General features: G+C 42.6%; 1 protein-coding gene across 2 annotated transcripts in view; it reads right to left on the bottom strand.

Annotated features, from left to right (window-relative positions):
* LOC117430696 (laminin subunit alpha-5-like) overlaps positions 1–19,825 on the bottom strand; it is a 63,719-nt gene that overhangs the window by 19,681 nt on the left and 24,213 nt on the right. Inside the window, exons 6-38 of one of the 2 annotated variants that reach the window (XM_059004395.1) lie at positions 19,656–19,753; positions 14,722–14,837; positions 12,390–12,508; positions 11,983–12,073; positions 11,303–11,437; positions 11,146–11,208; positions 10,786–10,926; positions 10,557–10,694; positions 9,892–10,026; positions 9,608–9,742; positions 9,320–9,457; positions 9,171–9,223; positions 8,946–9,045; positions 8,663–8,715; positions 8,406–8,511; positions 8,162–8,261; positions 7,804–7,960; positions 6,724–6,853; positions 5,913–6,055; positions 5,589–5,695; positions 5,342–5,495; positions 4,891–5,054; positions 4,649–4,757; positions 4,430–4,527; positions 4,068–4,275; positions 3,806–3,932; positions 3,538–3,677; positions 3,174–3,289; positions 2,770–2,981; positions 2,430–2,634; positions 1,069–1,213; positions 625–765; positions 260–421 (exon numbers count right to left, since the gene is read on the bottom strand). In XM_059004395.1, coding sequence (XP_058860378.1) covers positions 260–421; positions 625–765; positions 1,069–1,213; positions 2,430–2,634; positions 2,770–2,981; positions 3,174–3,289; positions 3,538–3,677; positions 3,806–3,932; positions 4,068–4,275; positions 4,430–4,527; positions 4,649–4,757; positions 4,891–5,054; positions 5,342–5,495; positions 5,589–5,695; positions 5,913–6,055; positions 6,724–6,853; positions 7,804–7,960; positions 8,162–8,261; positions 8,406–8,511; positions 8,663–8,715; positions 8,946–9,045; positions 9,171–9,223; positions 9,320–9,457; positions 9,608–9,742; positions 9,892–10,026; positions 10,557–10,694; positions 10,786–10,926; positions 11,146–11,208; positions 11,303–11,437; positions 11,983–12,073; positions 12,390–12,508; positions 14,722–14,837; positions 19,656–19,753 — 4,239 coding nt within the window. Of the gene's footprint in view, positions 1–259; positions 422–624; positions 766–1,068; positions 1,214–2,429; positions 2,635–2,769; positions 2,982–3,173; positions 3,290–3,537; positions 3,678–3,805; positions 3,933–4,067; positions 4,276–4,429; positions 4,528–4,648; positions 4,758–4,890; positions 5,055–5,341; positions 5,496–5,588; positions 5,696–5,912; positions 6,056–6,723; positions 6,854–7,067; positions 7,207–7,803; positions 7,961–8,161; positions 8,262–8,405; positions 8,512–8,662; positions 8,716–8,945; positions 9,046–9,170; positions 9,224–9,319; positions 9,458–9,607; positions 9,743–9,891; positions 10,027–10,556; positions 10,695–10,785; positions 10,927–11,145; positions 11,209–11,302; positions 11,438–11,982; positions 12,074–12,389; positions 12,509–14,721; positions 14,838–19,655; positions 19,754–19,825 lie in introns of both variants that reach the window. The other variant, XM_059004394.1, reaches the window with a different exon arrangement.

Raw genomic sequence — 19,825 nt, 5'->3', positions numbered from 1 at the left:
GTTTGCTGGTTGATTACCATTGCTTGGCTCTGGAGATGAAGGGGTTAAGGGTTCTATAGCGGCTTTTGATTTAAACTTCAAAATCAGTGAAAACAGCATTGAAAAGCACCCTTCACCCTTTAAATCTCAGACAAAATCCAAAAAAACCCACAACAACCCTGCTGATCTGATAACTAATCCAACTGTCTGATCTTCCACCTCCATTGGCAGTTTCAGTATCTGATCTGCTGCTGTCTGGATGCGAGGCCCGGTTCCTCACCCTGTCTCCATGGTAACTCTGCGGAGCGTGCCAGTGTAGCTCTTGATAGACATCGGGCACGTCCCTGAGGTCTGCTTCCACCAAGCCCCGCTCCGGACTGACAGACACTGCCAGCTCCTGCCGCTCCCCGCTCAGCAGCACCCAGCCGTTCATGTCCACTGTCTGTGTGGAAAACAGGCAGGCAGTCTGGGTTAGTTTCTCTAGGTAGTTTAAATAGATAGTTACTTATCTTTTGCATTGAATGACATTTATTAAAGCATTTGTTTCATAAGGAAATATCATGAATCCTAAGAGGATTGATACAAGACACAATGAATGGCATTAACTTTGTGAACAAATGCAGCTAAGAGTGGTGGACTCCTTACCTGGGTTCTGCGCTTGTCAGAGCTGCGACAGCGATCAGTCGCTCCGAAACAGAAGCAGCTGGTGCAGCCCTTGGGATTGGCAGGGTCCAGGTGGAAGGTCCCCACTCGACACTGGCCACACCTCGGACCTTCCACGTTTTCCTAACGGGGAGAGGATAAAAGGTTTAAAAAAAAGGAGATGGATTGTATGTGGACTAGCTCAAGTTGGGTGTTTTGAAGGATTAGTCGTTCCCTTGTGTTAGTTTAATTGTACTACCGGGCAGATTCCTTCTAGTTGGAGGAGTTTTCTAGGGAGATCATCCTCAGAGAGAACATTGCAATTGTTTCAGGAAGAAAAACAAACACGGCTGTTAAAATGAACATTGCACATTTAAAGTACGATTCTTTAATGTCTCTCAAGCGGATATAAAGGCGAAACGAGATGCATTACCTAGCAGCACTCACCTTACAGTGGCACTGCCCGGTGACAGAGTCACAGATATCATCCTCGGTGCCGGCCTCGCTGCATTCACACTGCCGGCAGTTGGGGTAACCATAGAAACCAGCGGCACAGCGATCACACTGCCGCCCGATAATTTTGTCCTTGCATCTAAACAAAACATAGGTTCGAGGTTAATGATTCCTCCATTCATCAAGTAGACAAATGTTTCTGCTAGTGCCTTCAGGGTTAGTGAAAGGTGAAAAGAAAAACAACTAATTATCTTAAATCTTGAATAAAAATGTCTGTAGTAGCTACAGTAAATAAGCAATTGTAATCTTCCATAAACAGGTAAAAATAAATTTGTGACGAGTAAAATAAATGAATAGGAGATATTTATGATATACACTGAACAACAGACTTGAGTTTCTAGGTATCTAAATAAACCCTTTCATGCACGAAATATTGAAAAAAGCAGTTTTGGACGTGTAATAAATAGATTTTTTCTCCATTGCGTTATATGTGCAAAAATGGCTATCATGCATTTGCATCTTCCATATGTCCAAATATAAAGACCAGAAGACAGTTATTTTTATTCGTCCGCATATGAGGTCACCATGCATGAAACAGTGAACTTGAGACCTGTTCTGTACTGATGGTTTGATTGAACGGCATTCAAAAATACCTGGTGCCAACAAGACAAAACCTACAAAAAGAAGTGACTGAAGCTTTACTGCAATTTAAAAGAAAGCATAAATTGTAGCCAGACCCCCCCGATATGTTCCAAATACAGCCCCTGCACCATCCGGTCTGTTTGCATCTGTAGCAGATGTTCTAGTTCTGCCGTTTTACCTCTACCAGTGTTTCCTAGAACATCTTTACAACCGGATAGTGCTGAGACAAATTCTAAGGAGATCTGAATAGGCAGAGGAAGAATCTGGCACCATACCATCAAAATCCCACCCAGCTTGGGGACACCAGGGAACTGAAGAACAGACTCCGCTCCTCCCTTATTGGGCCCTTTCTCTCGTGCCTACTTCCTACTGACCCCAGAGATCACCTCTTTGTAGGCAGGAATTTACTGTATGCAGTGTCCTTTCAACATTATAAAAAGCATTCCAAGAATGAAAAGGCCCACATTCCTGCCCTGTCACAAAGACTATGTTTCTTTAACCCCTGATGCTTTAGGGTCAGTAACGCACAGCAGTTATTCGTGGGCCAAACCACAAGCTGAGCAAAGATGTACTCAGTGCTTGGAGTTTACACAAGCTTTCAAGACACATTACTGGATATTATATTACATCATACAATATCCCCAATTATTAACGCCTCCATTTAACCAACACGGTTTCCTCTTTATCACTCTTGGCCTCCACTCTGCTCTTACTTGCACTGCCCGTTCTCGATGTTGCAGCCCATGTCGGTGAGCGTCGAGACCCCCGAACGGGAGCAGTTACACTCCTCACAGCCCACCAGAGGGTGGCAGCCGAAGGTCTGGGGCTCGCAGATGGTACACTCAGGCTTTACGGTGTGTGGGGGGCAGATGCACTGTCCCGTCACCTCGTTACACAGCCGCGTCCCACACTGGCATGCTGGGGAGAGGATGGCAAGGGAAATCGGGTCAACAGGTCAATAAAGAGTGTCTGGTGTATCAAACACCCTTAATTTGAGAAAGCCTTGTGCTGTAAATGTGCTGATGGTCTTTTCTCCCCATTAGAAGCACTCACGCCTGCAGTTGGGGAAGCCCCAGTAGCCGGTGGCACAGCGCGAGCAGTCTCTTCCAATGACGTTAGGCCGGCAGTTACACTTTCCCCCGAAGGTATCGCAGGCTGTGCTCACAGCGCCTACCTCGTGGCACCCACAGGGCAGGGCGCCATTGTTGTAGAACACCGAGAGCGAGATGGCAGATTCCCGGCAGAATGGAGTCGAAATCGTAGGGCTGGGGAGGGAGGGAGAGAGAGAGAGAGGGAGAAGAGAGAAGAGAGGAGAGAGAGAGAGAGAGAGAGAGAGAGAGAGTGAGTGAGTGAGTGAGAGAGAGAGTGAGAGAGAGAGAGAGAAAATCATGCTTTAAAACTTCTGCCTTGTGTTGTTTGAATAAAACCCATTGCTGTACAAAAAAGGAAGTGCTTACTTGATATAGAAGCTATTGGCTCCACAGTGGCTGATGAAGTCATAGGACTTGTCCAGAGGTTCCTCCACAAGATAGTTTGAGCTGTAACTTGCCTCTGGGACAACCATAACGTAGTCCTAAAGAGAAATGCATAGGTTTAAAAAGGATCATAGAGGACTGGATTGATCAGGTACCAATGGTATTTGGGGAAAAGGGGGGCATGTCATTCTAGAATAGCAGCCAAAAGCCTCCAATGGAACTTCTTTCTCTTGGGACAGAAGACAGATGCCTTTTACAGTATATACAACACCATTGAAATGGCAAAGTCCCATACACAAGGAAAGTGGCATCAACACATGAATGCATTTTACAGTTGCATACATACCAGCCAGACCATTTTGCCCCTGGGAACTTTGATAGTAATGAAGACTTCATTGTCCGTCACATCCAGGATGATTTGATTTTCCGAGATCATAAGACTGCGGCAGCCAAAGCCGTGTGGGCAGAAGGTTGCATTGGCTTCACCTGGCAGACAAAGTCAAGTTTTTTGTTTGTTTTTTTTTTAGAAAGTTCTGCACATGCTTTTTGTTAAGGCTTTTTTTTAAACAGTTGTTAACGAGGAGAGCAGTAAAGCTGATAAAGGTTTAGCTTACCTTGCCAGATGCGGCCCCCGTTTAGGTAGACTTGCACGGGGAAGGTGGGGTGGTTGGGCTGGTAAAAGTGCAGAATAAAGGCATAGCGTCCCAGCGTCTGAACACGGGTCGAATACATAACAGCGTTCTGCAGAGGAAAGCAATATTCAAGCACAGACGAGAGCAGGAATGGGATGCTACATACACAAGCACATTCCTCGAAGGCGAGTGATTTAAGTTTTTTGGACATCCCTAAGAAATACACCATTCAGTTTATGTTTACCTGGGAGCCGTCAAGCCGGGTCAGCTCTGGGTTGTCTACCGCAGTCCGTGGTTGGTTCTCAACCTGCTGTGGCCCCTCTAGTCTGTCTGCAGAGAAGACTTGTGATTCCATTGAGAGGAGAGGAGCCTCAGGAACCAGGGATGCCAGTCCATCCTTCAGGACTGTCGACTGGGAGGGTGTCTGGAATCGGGAAGGGATACAGGCACCACTAGAAGAAAAGAAGAAGAATCCACTGGGCAACAGGTTTCTTTAGCATTAAATCCTCATTTCACAAGTGAGGAACATTAAGGCATTTTTTTTTGCATTGAGAAACTCTGCAGGTTCACCGAGGCCTGTAATAACTGCTAATACTTTCAGCTTACCTGTCAGGTGAAAAGGTCCCATGTGTACTGATACAGTGCATCTTAGGTTCTACATACTCCATAGTGAACTCTTCATGAGGGATTAGGTACACCTTGTACTGAAATCAAACACAGACACACCAGTATCACACAGCTTGCATTTAAAAATCCTCAAAACATGTTGTTCCTCAGAATTTGAAAGCCTTTTACAAAACAGAAATTTTACAAAAAAAATCTTACCAAGAAGAAATTAGCTGTGTCTGCAATAAACTGCACATCTCCTTCTGTTGTTAGTCCAAAGACAGCCACTCGATTCTTGCCATCAACAGCCACTCCACGGCACAAGAAACTACATCAGAAACATAAAGCACTTTATTTAGTGTCCCCAGCACTGTAGGGAGCAGAAATACCAATATACATGGTATTAAGAATTAACTTCAAGAGTGAAATCAAATCAAGTTTCTAAACACAGACATGGTTACCTGTATTTGCAGCTGTAGAGAATGATGCTTTCCTGCTGAGTCTGCCTTCCTGGCGTGTTCACAGAGATGCTGAGGGTTTGAGACGATTCGTCTTCGTTCGCATACTCCACTACCAAGACGTAGCCACTAGGTCGGGGGACAGTTATCTTCAACTGCACGTTTATCTAGAAGCCATGGATCAGGGACATGGATTTAGTAGGACATCATAAATTAAACACACACTAACTATAAGCCAGCTCTAACATTTGGAATTTCCTCACTCGCTAAATACATGGCACACTCACAGCCAGCTGTTTTGGAAACATACATTTAGTGCATTCTTCAGTGTATACATTCACTATGTATGCCACATTTATAAAATTGTGGGTTTCACTGGCTCTTTGTCAGTCAAGACCCAGGGAAAGAACATCTCTTTTTTTTCAGTTTTTATGTTCTTCAAAAATCAACTCACATCGTTCCCGCTGCAGATAGCCATGGGAGGGTGTCTTGGGGTAAGGGTCTCGCTCTGGCAGCGTCTAGGCAGGTGGTTGTTAAACCTGCAGGTCCCGTCAATACCAGGGGCTGAGAGAAAACCATCAAGCGAGAGATACTTGTACAGCAGGCAGCTGCAGAGAGGACAGATCAAATAGAACTCACTCATTAACAAACCCACAGGCAGGTCTGGTCAGAGCAGAATTTAATCATTTACAATGACTTACTTTTTCTTGGCTTCTTCAGGGCTGGGTTTGTATTTGCAGGCCTCTGTGACTTTCAGTTGAAGGACAGGGGCTTCATAGTATGCACTAGGCAACAATACCAGGAAATCCTGCATAGCAAGAACAAAAACACACACACACAAAAAAACATGCATGTTATACTGTATGTCTTAAAGATAACTCATTAAAACAAGTAAAATGCAACCTCCTGGTTCCTTGTAACTAACACACAGAAGGCTGGAGGTTTTTGAAATCCTTTACGAATCTCTGCAATTGTGTTGTTTCTAGGTAGAGGCCCCCTTAGCCAGGGCTGACACGTATCCTCACCAGCAAAATGTCTTGGGCCTCGATGATGATGGACCAGGTGCCAGGGTTCAGGACGAATGGCTCCACAAAGCTGTTCTGGGGCACTGTGACGAAGGAGGGCTCCGAGCCTGGGGCAAAGATGATCTGCTTGGACTGGTCCGAGCCTGGGGGAGGTGGGACAGGTTGGTATCAAACACATGCTTCCGCCAGTGTGGTTAAATCATGAAATGCAATAAATACAAAAAAAGTTGGTTTACATGACTTGATGCTGCCATATACCAGTTATGGCACACACTGTAATTATCATTATATCAGAGATTGAGTTACAAGGATTGAGATCAAACTGTGCACAAAAAACTGGAAGACATTGATTTAATTTTACATGTGTTGTACTTCAGATAGCCATAGTATTTAACTGTGGGGTTCTGCTCTCTGCACCGGTTACCAATCCTGTAGAACGTGAGCCGTGTAAAAGAACAAATGAGCATTACGAACATGCCCACAGCACATGAGACTTGCATCAGAGACCGTGGCCTGGATTAAATGAACTATTATAAAGCATCTCCATGGCAGTGCCATAACCTTTAGATTTTATTAGCTGCTTTTGTGGTCTGTCATTTTATCCACAATAAAAACAGTACAAAAAAAAAAGTTATAAATGTGATCGAATGTCTTTTTGAAATCCAAAAGCATAAGCAGGGTACCCCTTTAAGGTTTCCATCGTCCGTTTCAAGAAAAACTGTTACGCAGGGCAGGAATCAATTCAATTATTCGTTTCCCTCCAGTTAAAAAGTTCACCGAACTGGGCAATGGTGAAAGGCCTGTTCCTTACCTTGCCTTTTTGCCTGATATGCTGTAATTTTACCATATGAGACGGTATCTCCTGAATTTACATATCTTAGGATGAAGTTGAACAGATAGAGTTCTGCTTCCTTCACGTGCACTGCAACTCTCACTTTACTCTGTAAAAAAATAAAGGTGTTGGGGTGCGTTAGCAGGCCTGTTTAAAGGCCTGGGCTGGGATTTCCAGCTAATCCACTCCAGGGAAGCCCCAAGAAGAACTCTTCCACTTAAGACAGGCTGCTTCAAAACCTGGGGCAAGGAAATAACTACCAGACAGCTGTAAACTAATAGAAAAGGGGTTAAAATAAGATAAGATGGTAAATTAGCACTTACAGTTGCTACAGAGAACATGCTTTCCTTCTTCCAGGACTGACACTCTGCCCTTGACATCTGTGGTACCCCGGTTGACGTAGCGAAAGACTACGTGAAACAGGTCAGGAGAGCTCACATTGAAAGCCACCACTACCCTTGGCTGGAACAAGAAAGAAAGCAAAAAAAAAAAAAAAGCGAAAGCCATGCCTTAATACCACCACCACTAATACAGGAAGCCAGAAAACCCAGCACAAGCTCTAAACAAACCTAACGTCCTAAATGCCAGAGCTAACAAGTTTACGTCAGACTCCGCTCAGAATGCACTTCTTTCTTTGAGAAAAAAAGAAAGATGGCGCAGATCAAAAACAAAAACGTGCATAGGGGATGGAAGAAAAGTGTTCAACAGTTACAAGAAAGTCACGGTTTGGTTTCTTAAAAACGTAACCATGAGACATTTGAAGGGTAAGTTCTATATATTTTTAAGGGACCTTAGGCTGCTTTTAGAAATCAGCTGTTGCCGGCCTTTCTTGTAGAAAAAACATATATTGCATTGAATTATTATTCCTTACATTGTGGTATGGCATTTATTTACTACACAACCTGTTTTTTCAATGATGTCCTTCCTAAATATAATGCAAACTGTAACAGATGGAAGTACTTGTATATCTAAAATATTGGTATGCTCTTTGTCATGCTAACTTGTGTTTTTTATTCCGAACATGTAACTTCCTGCCATGTATTGGGGATGTGTGTTTACCTGGATGGATGACATCTGGGCATAACCCCTCCAGCTGAAAGCCTCAAACTCTAGCGGATTGTAGTTGAAGCGCACTGGCCTGCCATCCATCATGGTCCCGTCTTCAATCTCAAACTTCAGGTGATGGAGATCAGGAAAGTAATGGTTCCTCTTTGGCCTGAAATACAAACACAGAGGCAAAATCAGTGCTCACTAAAAGCCATGAGAGTTGCGCTGGGCAGCCCTGCTTGAACACTGTACACCAATATTGAACTGTTACCAGGTGGTCACAATATTGATAAAAGGGTAAAGTGGATGCCATTGTTCTCGTTATGGCTTTTGTTCACAAATAAAAATGTATCTATTAGGATATACTCACTGGTTGCACTTGAGTCCTTCTACATTCTTTCTACACTGGCACCTTCCAGTTCGATCATCACAAGTCAGACCTATAGACCCGCCGATATCACACTGGCACCCTTAGGGAACAGAAAGGAACAGAGCTGAATGCTCTCGCTGGTCCAGTATAAATAGCACAATTAATACTGTATTAAGCATAATCCCCAAAATGGGTTACCCATAAAATATCTGATCAAGGTTGCATCAACTCCCAAGCAACTCACCCTGACATCCAAAGAAGTTTGTTCTCTCCAGATTGTTGTAGCCATCCTTGCACACCGAGCAGGTTCGACTGCACACGTTAGGCTTGCAGAAGCACTGGCCATTACCCTACATGAAGAAAATGCAGGTTTTCAATTGGATGAAAGACTGGAACTGGTTATACTCTACACAGTTCTTTCATATTTCAATGTGACTCTGATCCCATTGAGTTTTATCAACTGAAAACTAAAATAAAACGTGGATGTACGAAAATCCTAACCTGTGAGCATTCAGCAACTGAGCTGATCGTGCCTTCTGTACTGCAGCGACAGCCTGGCGAAACAAAACAAGATGATTGCGGGGCCACATCTGGGAATAGCAACAGTATTATAAACAGAACTTGAAACCAGTCGTTAAAATGTGATTTCCTTGTGGGTCGAAGAGGTAGAATCCAGACATGCAAATGAAATCAGGTCAAGGTGTCATCATAAGTAAAATGGCAAGTGCTGCAGGAATGGAGAGATTTAAAACCACAGCACCATGATGGGCACGGTTTCTCTTACTAGTGCATCCGTATGGGTTATCCGGAGTGAGGTTCCAGTACAGAGGTTTGCAGGTGTCACAGGCAGCTCCTTGGACATATGGGCGGCAGTTACAGGAACCCTGCACAGCAGAGAACATCCTTTTGTTGCACAGTCTTTGTGGTGCAAAAATGAGTTGAAAAAATGAACGGAGCATGTCTCCATCTAACAACACCTTGCAAGAAGATACTGAGTTTCTGTACTTACAGCTGAAGGCAAAAGCCCATTCTGAATTGAACCATCAGGATTGCAGGAACCAACTGAAATGCAGAGGAAAAATAGCATGATTCTCAATTGAGCTTGACTGAAAATAAAAAAAAAAACACACATCAACATGGAAAGACTGGGAGTGTTACCTTGACAGAGAGGGAAGCCGTAGGCTCCGTGTGCGCAGAAATCACAGTGCTGACCTCCCACGTTCGCAAGGCAGTTGCACTGGCCAGTCTCCTGGTTACAGGAACTGTGGCGAGAGCCCTCGATGGAGCACTGGCATGCTGAGGGAGACCAGAACCATAAACAACAAGTATTTCCAATGGGACGGGGCTACGCTATTCCAAAACTTAGTGCCACTTTTTGACCCACATTTCTATGGTGCTAATCAATAAAACCATAAGAGTCCCCTAGGAAGTAATATGCATGCTTACCTGTGCAGCTGGGGTATCCGTAGTAACCAGGTGCACACTGATTACAGGTTGGGCCAGTGAAGTTGGGCCGGCATTGGCAGTGACCGGCTGGACTGCAGCCATTACCTGCCGAGCCACGAGGATCACAGGAGCAAACTGCAGATATGCAAGTACAAAAAGTGACTTTAAAAACCACTGCTTCTGTGAAGGCCACATGTTTTTAAAACACTAAAAAATCATGATGTAACAACAGCTATTGAATTCTGTACATGTATATGTCTTTACAGTAGCAGCTGACTCTGTACCTTGACAATTGGGGTAGGAGTGAAAGCCGGATTTGCACTGCTCACAGCGAGGTCCTGTAAACTCTGGCTTGCAGAGACAGCGGCCTGAAGGGTCACAGCCCTCTGGTACTGACCCCACTGTGCTGCACCCACATACTGGAGGAGAGAGGAGGCGGGTTAACAAAGAACAGCACAGGGAGAAAAACTGTACATCAACCCATTTCACTTTGGAGGAATACGGTCATTCAAAAAGATATCAATAACAAAGTAATACACTGCTAGAAAAGCAAACATTCAGGACAATATTACTGTATGCAACAATGGTAAACCAGGGAATTATACGTGAAGTATGAATAGGCTTACAGTAAGTATTTCATGCTATTGCAAGCCACTAGTTTAGGGTGAGGTTTATTTCTACAGTGATTTATGGCCTCCAATGGTCAACACACAGTGCCCGAAGGAGATAAGCCACACAAAATTGCCCATATATGGTGCTGTAATGACATTCCTCTTGCAAGTCCAAACCTGAACACCTGTTTGAATAGAAGCCTCTACCCTGCAGAACTGGGGTTAACCCTTTCAGTACTGAACAAAGTACACAATCCCAGAGTGCTCTCCAGTCACACTATTTTACTGTGGCCCTGGGCACTAGTGTTCTAGTACTATTCCAAGCCCTCCACACTTACGCTGGCAGAGGGGGTAGTTGAAGTACCCTGGGGCACACTGGTCACACAGGTACCCCTGGAACCCACTGCGGCAGAAGCACTGGCCCGTCTCCGCGTTGCAGCCTCCGTCAAACACGCCCGGCCCAGAGCACTGGCAGGCTGTGGAAACACAGGACACATCAGAGAGGGATGACTCTGATATATACGCTGGAGAAAAGATTTCTTTCGTTAAAATCCAACCAGAGCTTACGTTGACAGTTCAGTCCGAAATGCCTCGGGATGCATTGATCGCAGTGAACTCCCTCGAAGTTGGGTTTGCAGACGCATATCCTGTTCCTGGGGTCTGGCCGGCACAAGTTCCCCTCTGTACCGGCAGCGTTACACTCACAGTCTATACAGAGGAATGAGGAGAAGACAGGAAATCAGTGGCGGGGAAAAAGCTATCACTAATATGTGCCATTATTACCAAAAATAGGGAAATGTATCTACTGTGTCCCAATACCTGTGAACATTCCACTGCAAAGCACCATATTATATAATAAATAATTATGGGCCCCTGTTTTATAACAGATATCCAATTAAACAGATAACAGGAGATTAAAGAGCTTACTGATTATGGATCCAGCTGGAGGAAGCAGTTCTCCATTGTCCGTATTTGGGTAGGTAGGAACAGCTGAATAAAACAAAACAAGACATTCCACCGGTCAGACACAGGGTCGGATCAGGTCATGTTCGATGTTAGCGTGAGTGAGAGCAGAGGGACTCACGGTAACAGACAGGGAAGCCGGTATATCCCTCTGCGCAGGAGGCGCAGTTCTCCCCCGTGAAATTCGGCTTGCAGTAACAGCGTCCGGTCAGGTCCTCGCAGGTTCCGTCAGTGAACTCAGAATCACAGGCACAAGCTAGACGAGAAAAAGAAGGCAGAACAGACAGGAAAGGAAAAAGGTGAAGCTTTGTGAATGGGGCCTAGTTTCTGTATACACCATATGAAGGACACATTAAGAACACTACTTTCAAAATTAAGAAAACACGAATGTAAGACACACAGGGCCATATTTTTCAAACCATTTACTCCAGTCTTTAATTAACTTGTGTTTTTTGAAAGAGGTAAAACACATTTTACAAAACTAGAACCAAACATCTAATATAATCCAAGGTGTTTTGCTTTTCACTTTGTAACATTAACATGAATTTTAGTTAAAGAATGGAGGAAACGCTTTGAAAATAAGGCCCACAAAACCTAATATAACTCTTCCTTTATAACAATCATGTATGATACATACATATATATATATATATATATATATATATATATATATATATATATATATATATATATATATATATATATATATATATATATATATATATATATATATATATATATATATGCTTTATGTACATCTCTTGTAGAGTGCGAGCACACACCAGACATGACGTCACCAACCTGCACAGGCGAATGGCGAGTCTACTGGGTGGTCAGGTGACCTGTAGAAACCAGGAATGCAGCGTTCACAGTTAATCCCAGTGGTGTGGTGCTGAGAGAGAGAGAAAAACATTAAACACAGACCACTACATAACTTTAACAATCTCATTACTAACCATTTCATGCTATTACAGCCTATCTTTGTAGTTTTAAACTCGTGGTAGACTCTAAGCAAACACCTAACAAACCCAGTTGCTCAGGTTTCTACTGCTTAACTAGGACATACACATATCTTTCAAATGCAATAGTACAAATTGAATAGAGATAGCGTTGTATTGCTCTCTCGGACCCTGGAAATGCTTGCATCTTGCTTTGTGCTGTGGTTCCATTAACCTGTACAGCTGGAGAAGAGAAGGAGACACAAGTACCTGACACTCCATGCAGAATCCTCCTCCCAGGTATCTGCCATTGATATCGACACTGGCCTTCCTCCGATCCACTTCTGGGTCATAGTAACAGTCAAATGAATGGTTGTTGCAATTGCAGGCTGTAGGAAAAAAAAAACATGATTAATGTACATTTCTAATAATTAGAATAACTGGAAAACAAGAGCAAATCGGGGTGTCCACCCCTGACAGCTGCTTAAAAACAAGCTGCATTCCAAAGAAGAGAATTAGCAATTTGCAAAGCATGCTGCAGGGTAAAGCAAGGCTGGAGCTAGTGGAGATTTTATTATGTTGAGTAAAAACACTAAATGAGCTTTCTGCACAAAGTTTAATTTGAAAATGTGAAACTGATTCACCACTAACATAATGTGATTGTTTTTATTAGTATTGTTATTATTACAGTTTTATATTTACGTTGCCATGTATTGTAATTAAGTACACCAAGAATCTATACATGAGGCTGCATTTACTTGACTGAAATCAGCTGACAGCAAACTGTTTCACCACAAAGCGAATCAATGACAGCATCTACTTCTAGAGACTCCTAGGTTAGCTGAAGAGGTTAACGAAAGCACAGCCATGTGGAGCCATACACTCACAACAATACTCTGAGAATGTCCAGACCCAGCAGTCCAAGCACTCAGAAGTCTAAGCGTACAGGAGATGGTGAGGCTTAGAGGACAGAGCACTTGTGGGCAGCAGCCCAAGGGAGGCAGCAGTGCTGGAGACAGAACAGGAGGAAAGAGCAAGAGCAGGGAGGAGGAGGAGGAGGAGGAGGAGACCCTAGGGTGAAGAAACACAGAGCTCTGTGACACAGTGAAAGCTGTTTACACAAGATGAGAAAGAGCACACAGTGAAACCTGTCTAGAAAAACAAAACAAAAAGACCACCTAGGTCACAAACAGTTTTGGCCCCTTTAAATCCGTACATCATGTAAAATGTGATGGCTTTGGAGGTCGAGGTGAAAGATGTTTTGGTGGCCTCAGTTGAGTTACTAGTTGACAGCTGTCATAATCAACATCACAATAGCCTACAATTGGATACCTTTTTGGTGTCTTAAAACAGCTTGGACAAAGCCAACTAGCTGTTGTTGACATACGCACTGTTAAACATGCCTAGAACAGAGAGACTATCCACCGAGGTTTCCGGCAGGGTTCCTCCCCGCCCAGATTGGTTGTGGGAGTCATCGAAAGTAATTTAGATAGGAGAGCTGTATAAATGAGTTCTGCCAGGTCAGCCATGGACTTTACTGAGAGATTCCTAGCTGACAGATGTCTGATTTCCGTCTCACAATCAATGCTAATTGGCCCTTTTATTGGAGCTTGTTAAATGATAAGAGTGGGTGGAGATGGAGACTGAACCTCACAGGGTGGTCTGCCAGGGCTGGGTAATGGGGGCAGCAAAGAACACAGTGTCTAAAAAACTAACAAATACAAATTCAGCAGTACAAATTTCAGCCCCTGACCGACAGATGTTAACCTACTTTTAACTTAAACTTACTGTAACATTTTACTCTTCCGCTGAAGAAAAACCCCTGTAGGAACTATACCATTTCAGTTTCTGCATTTTATTAGGGAGGCATTACATTTGACTCAAGAGGCGGAAATACATGTCGTTCCTTAAAGACTGTATGCAACTGTCATGCATGCAACAATGAAACAGGCAGCCATTCAAGTCAATGATTAAACATACATGGACACATTAGCGAAAATGAATGGCACAAGAACTGAATAGTTTTTACAGTATTTCACCACCTACACTAAGTACACAGAGTATTAAATGTATGTGTGTCAACCTGCACATCTGCCTTTCCGCACAGCACTGCTCCCTCGCCCTTGTAGTGTCGAGGACTTGTGTTGTCTTTGGCTTTGCCATTCCACTTGTTAAACACGTTTGTTTCGTTGTTTAACCTAACTGCTGGGAATCAATTCAGAAAATTGGCCCATGTTATACAATTGGCGTACTTTACATTGGAGCTGTGCAACAGGATATCCAGGAAATAAAATAAACTTCAGCAGATTAGAACTGATAAGAGCAGTCCCTGAGTTTAAGACAGGGGTTCAACCCTGGAACCACCCATTTCCGATATACACGCAAGCTGTAAGAAACCTGAACACGTCTTGGCGTGCTAATAACACAAAGGTTTGCAGATTGATATTATATTGTTTCAATAGCTGGAGGTGGGGGGGTTAAGCATAAAAAAGACACTGGTTACTTATTTACACATTTGAAATGTGTTTGCTACCAAATTAGAAAACCCAGCAAAAAAAACTACCGATATGATACTGTTGTGGCTTCATAAAGCTGTACTCACGTTCACACTCGTTGGCATTGTCTGTAGTAGCTGGTTTCCATGGCATCTGGTTGTATCCCGGACAACATTGGTCACATGACCCTCCGCAGGTGTTGTGTTGACAATCACACTGCAACCTGGAAAATGACAGAGAAAAAGGTAATCTGAGCCTCGTCAATTAATCACACTAAGGCAGCTAGAAATTTCATTTCAGACCACCAAGCACAATTTACCTCTAACTAAACAAACACTGGTACATTACTATTACTGATACATTACTTATAGCAGATGCTTTTATCCAAAGCGACTTACAGAGACTATGCATCACAACTGCTGCTGCAGAGTCACCTACAATAGGACTTTGGTTTTATGTCTCATCTGAAGGACTGAGCACAAGGAGGTTAAGTGACTTGGTCAGAGTCTCACACAGTGAGTCAGTGGCTGAGCTGGGATTGAACCGGGAACCTTCTGGTAACAAGCCCCTTTCTTTAACCACTGGACCACCAAGACTCCTACATGCACTTGTCCTCTGCCCACAGTTCTAACATAAAAGCAAAATAAGTGTAGTATTGTAAAGTGTAAATGTATAAATAAATAAACTCATTTCCTATTGACCCCAGGCAGTCTTTCATGAACACAAAGTTATAAAGAAATGTTTTCCAAAGGCAAAGTGGATTTTTCCAAAATGCAGAAGTGTTTACAGTAACTCAATTAGACAGCACGACACATCTGTAGCAGCTGCATTTACTAGGAATATGACCTTTAGCTCTCCGTGATCGTGAATTATGAACGAAAACCCCAAACAGAAACAAAATTGTTTCCAGAAAACAGTTCTGCTTTATGGTCGCCACTTAGCAAAGCACAAGATATTCTTCACAGCTGGTGTTACAAGAACACACACAAGCAGTGTGTTCACCTTTCCTGCATTTACACTTCTCATGTTTTTTAAGCAGACTTGCAAGTTTCCACTACTTCCTTTAACCATATCTAGCACCCCCCTCCCAAGTCAAAATAACAGGTATTTCATAGATAATGGAAATCTGATTATTATTATTTATTTCTTAGCAGATGCCCTTGTCCAAGGCGACTTACAATTGTTACAAGATATCACATTATTTTACATTATACATTATTTCACATTATACAGATATCACATTATTTTTTACATACAATTACCCAGTTGGGTTTTTACTGGAGCAATCTAGGTAAAGTACCTTGCTCAAGGGTACAGCAGCAGTGTCCCCTACCTGGGATTGAACCCACGACCCTCCCGTCAAGAGTACAGAGCCCTAACCACTACTCCACACTGCTTATAATATGACATTACAGAGCAAGCTATACACTGTAGCAACAGCATTTACAAATGCTGTCTGGACATACAGTAGCAATGATGACCTTGCCATCTAACAGTTACATCAGCCGTAAAGAACCAAGCATATCCTGATAATGCCATGGCAGCTTTGGAACCACGGGAACCATCAGGCACACCAGCCTCTTAGCAATGACTAGGTGACCCAACAAAATAAACAGATTGATCCTTCAGTGATTTCAGAGCTACCACAACAATAACAGGTCATCGACAATTATCTTGCTTGCTTGCCAGATGTGCTTGGATCTAACCAAACACACCTGCTTTTAATTTGTTGTCTTTTCCAAGCCAAGCTGGAATGGTCTAATGGCCAGCATCTGGACCCTTGGTGTTAGAAAAGGGCGGGGAAAAAAAACTACAGCACAAGGTTCTGTCCCAGTAATAAAGCTGTGGGTTACACTAGTACTGTAATGTTATAAAACTTAGCAAGAAACGTAGAAGCACTTTAAATTAACACGGTTACATAAACATACCGCAGCAGTAAATCAACCCCCGCAACTCTCACAAATGCATTATGGCTTTAGCATACAGCTAAATTCAACAGACATGCAAGAACCTAAACAGCTTTAAATCAGCCTTTCGTAGCTGTAATCCTGGCTTGCATCAACTGCTTAACACAGGATTGAGTGCCGGGCTGTCATCTCGATCTGAGGGGCTTGGACACATTACACAAATTCCAGTGTTGATAAAGCCTCATTCCCCTCCCCTGACCCTCCGCTTATCCCTCGCTCTCCTGAACTCTCAATGCAACCCTCTCCCAACAAGCTGCATTCCAATGTGCAATAAATTAACACCACCCATCAACCTCCAGTTCAAATACCTGGGAAGGGGAAATAAATTTATAATGAGACATTTGTAAACTCTGCACATTATTTAAGAACCCATTCCCACTTGGTGCCTTCGAGAGTGCAGCTTGGTTAATTTGAAAGCATATATAAATGAAGGAAAGGAAAAAGTTTATGTAGCTGTAATTAAAAGCTAGCGGACTAGCAATGAATGAGAGCCTGTAACGGCACGTATTGAATTCTCAGTATCCAAAACTTGTCCTGTTCAATGATCTACACTGCATCTAGCACATGGGAGATTGACTGTGATTTGACACTGCAATTACAGCTTGAGTCGAAGTTAAAGACAGCCTCAAGACAGTGCCTTCTCATACAGACCCTACATACTTTTGATAAACACATATTGTACAGGCAATGCCACAGGGCAGATCCTAAAAATCAGCAAAACATTCTACCTAAAAAATGTCAGTTTCAGATACAGTTTCCCACAGATGTAGTTACTAACAAAACACCTGAGGCTAAATTAGGTTTTAGAAACTATGCATAGTTTGTTTTACAAAAAGGTAAGAACAAAAAAGGTGCAGTTTGCTTTTCTAAAGCAGTGGGACTTGGAAAGGGGATGTTTTGAGAATGTACCATGTCTAGGCAGGAGGAGACCAGAATTTTGACCGTAACAAGGTCAGAAGAATGGTCTCTGTCAAGAGCAGTGTCATAATAAAGCCATGGTAAAAAAAAGCGGTTTGGTTCAGACTGAGGGAGAATCTCAGTGCCTGGGTTACCTTAGAGGTCTACCACCCAAGTAATTAACAGGCCCACTCCCCTGCTTATCTTCATGATCTAATGGGATAAGAACCCAAGGCTCCTGGCAAGTTCCATGGTTGAGGTTTTGCAGAACTTTCCCACCAGATCTACGTTGAATGGATTATAGATGTGGAGAGGGTGGGGAGAGGGCAAACTGCTCTATTCAATCAAGGTTTTACAACCCATTATCTTATGACCATTAGGACTTGGTCCAAGATCTTTTGGCTCTGGTTTTGTTTTCCAGGTGAACATTTAGGATATGTACTGTAGATCTTTCAAAGGCAATGATTCCTGGTTCCTAATCGCTTCCTGTATCATGGTTTACATTCACTCCAAGCAGCAGGCATTTTTTTTCTTCTTATCTATAGCTTTGCCTTTTAAGTATTTGCATATCTTTAATGTAAAAATGACAAAACAAAAGTTGAAACACAATGAAAAGGGATCTGTGTTAATGTTGAGAACGCTGATAAGAAGTAAACTGATTTAAAAGCTTTGGTTATCACATCTTTCTGAGATCACGAGAGTCACGGACACATCCCTTTATGCTGGAAGCGGAAATAAGGCTGGGATGCATTGATCACGGAGTATGCTTCTTGCATAGCTCAATCCAGATAGACAACACAGTTAAAACAACAATGACATAGTCCTAACTTGCCAATGGGTTACTGGTCCCAGCTGGCTCTTTATCTACAAAAAAAAAAAAAAAAAACAACAACATCTGGGTCTGCGGATTACTTAGTATTCTTATCAAAATCAGTCTCAGTTTTATCCTTTTTCAAAAAATTATTGCATTAAAATCAAGGGTTTACAGGGAGCAAAGAACATCACACACAACTGTACTTTATTCGATGTTTTTCAAGCAGCTGTGTTTTAATCAAACCTCATCCGTTCCAATGAAATCATAACTCCCCAAAGAGTCGGGCTGATCCTTTTAAACAGATCGGCCCTGTGACAGACACATTCTCTAATGCAGTTCACACAGCTAGTCTACTGGCCAATGCAAAACGTCTGGGATGGTCGTAGAAAAATAACAGGAGGTCCAGGTGACTGCTGTGCCAAAAGTTAATTAGAGAAGTAACAACAAAAAGACCTGCAGCCATATCACCTTACATTGTGATCTCTGACAGACATTACTCGAAGCCAAGTAACACTGGAGCAGATTAGTATCTAGACTGTAAAGGCAGTGAACATCAAGTTCTTTAAGAAGTGATTTTAGTGACTTGAGCTTTGTTCAACGTTCCTTTCAAACAACTGAAAAACGGACACGACAAGTAGTACAATTATCCACACAATACATTGCTCTTATAAATGGGCACATACTGTAATTGTTATTTTTATTGATGACATCATGATATTTGTTACAAATGTTGAACTAATTCCCAGGATGTGTTCCAAACTGCTGTACCAATTAACCCTGAATGCTAAAAACATATTTTTTATCATTCCACATAGACAGTGCGTTTGTTTTGTCTGACACATTTTCTGCTCTTGAGATAATAACAGCTTTCTAAAGGCACTGCAGAGCTATTTTTAAGCTTATAGACAGCTTTGCTTGTTTGTTGGAAGTAGCCTGTATGCTTTATCTGTTACATGAAATGCAGATAAAGTGCTTTAAAAGGAAATCTGGTCAATGTAGATTCGACAGCGTGAGAAAATAGTTGCAGAGTTAAGATCATTCCAAATCAAACATTCCAAATTATATGGGTTTCACAATCCCACTAAGACAATAACATTAACACATTCATGTAGACATTGATTCCTTTGAATTCCTAGGTCATTAAATGAGTTCGATTTGATAACTACTGTATGTGGACCAGATTAACACACTGCAGACCACTAGGATTACTCTTTGCATTAGCTGTACATAATTTACGGCTGGTTTAATAGACCATGATTAGTACTCATCTTGGATTACTCCACCTAAAAACAGTAGGTTAGTGCTAATCTAGGTTTGTGAAACCAGCCATTTAATGAAGTTCAATACATGACAGTGAACCTACCTGTAAGGATTGGTAGGGTCCTTGGCATCACAAGCCTCTGCATGGCCATTGCAAACACAGCGTCCCCCTATGCTGATATCCTTGATGCTGTAGTAATACTAGGAGGAAAGAAAAGTTTTTTTTGTTTTTTTTTATTGTGTGTCTACATTGCACACGAAAGGCTTCATCGT

Source organism: Acipenser ruthenus, chromosome 29 (assembly GCF_902713425.1).
Source record: "Acipenser ruthenus chromosome 29, fAciRut3.2 maternal haplotype, whole genome shotgun sequence".
Classification (NCBI taxonomy): Eukaryota; Metazoa; Chordata; class Actinopteri; order Acipenseriformes; family Acipenseridae; genus Acipenser; species Acipenser ruthenus.
The sequence above is the reverse complement of the archived record's forward strand: the minus strand, read 5'-3'. Positions and strand labels throughout refer to the sequence as shown.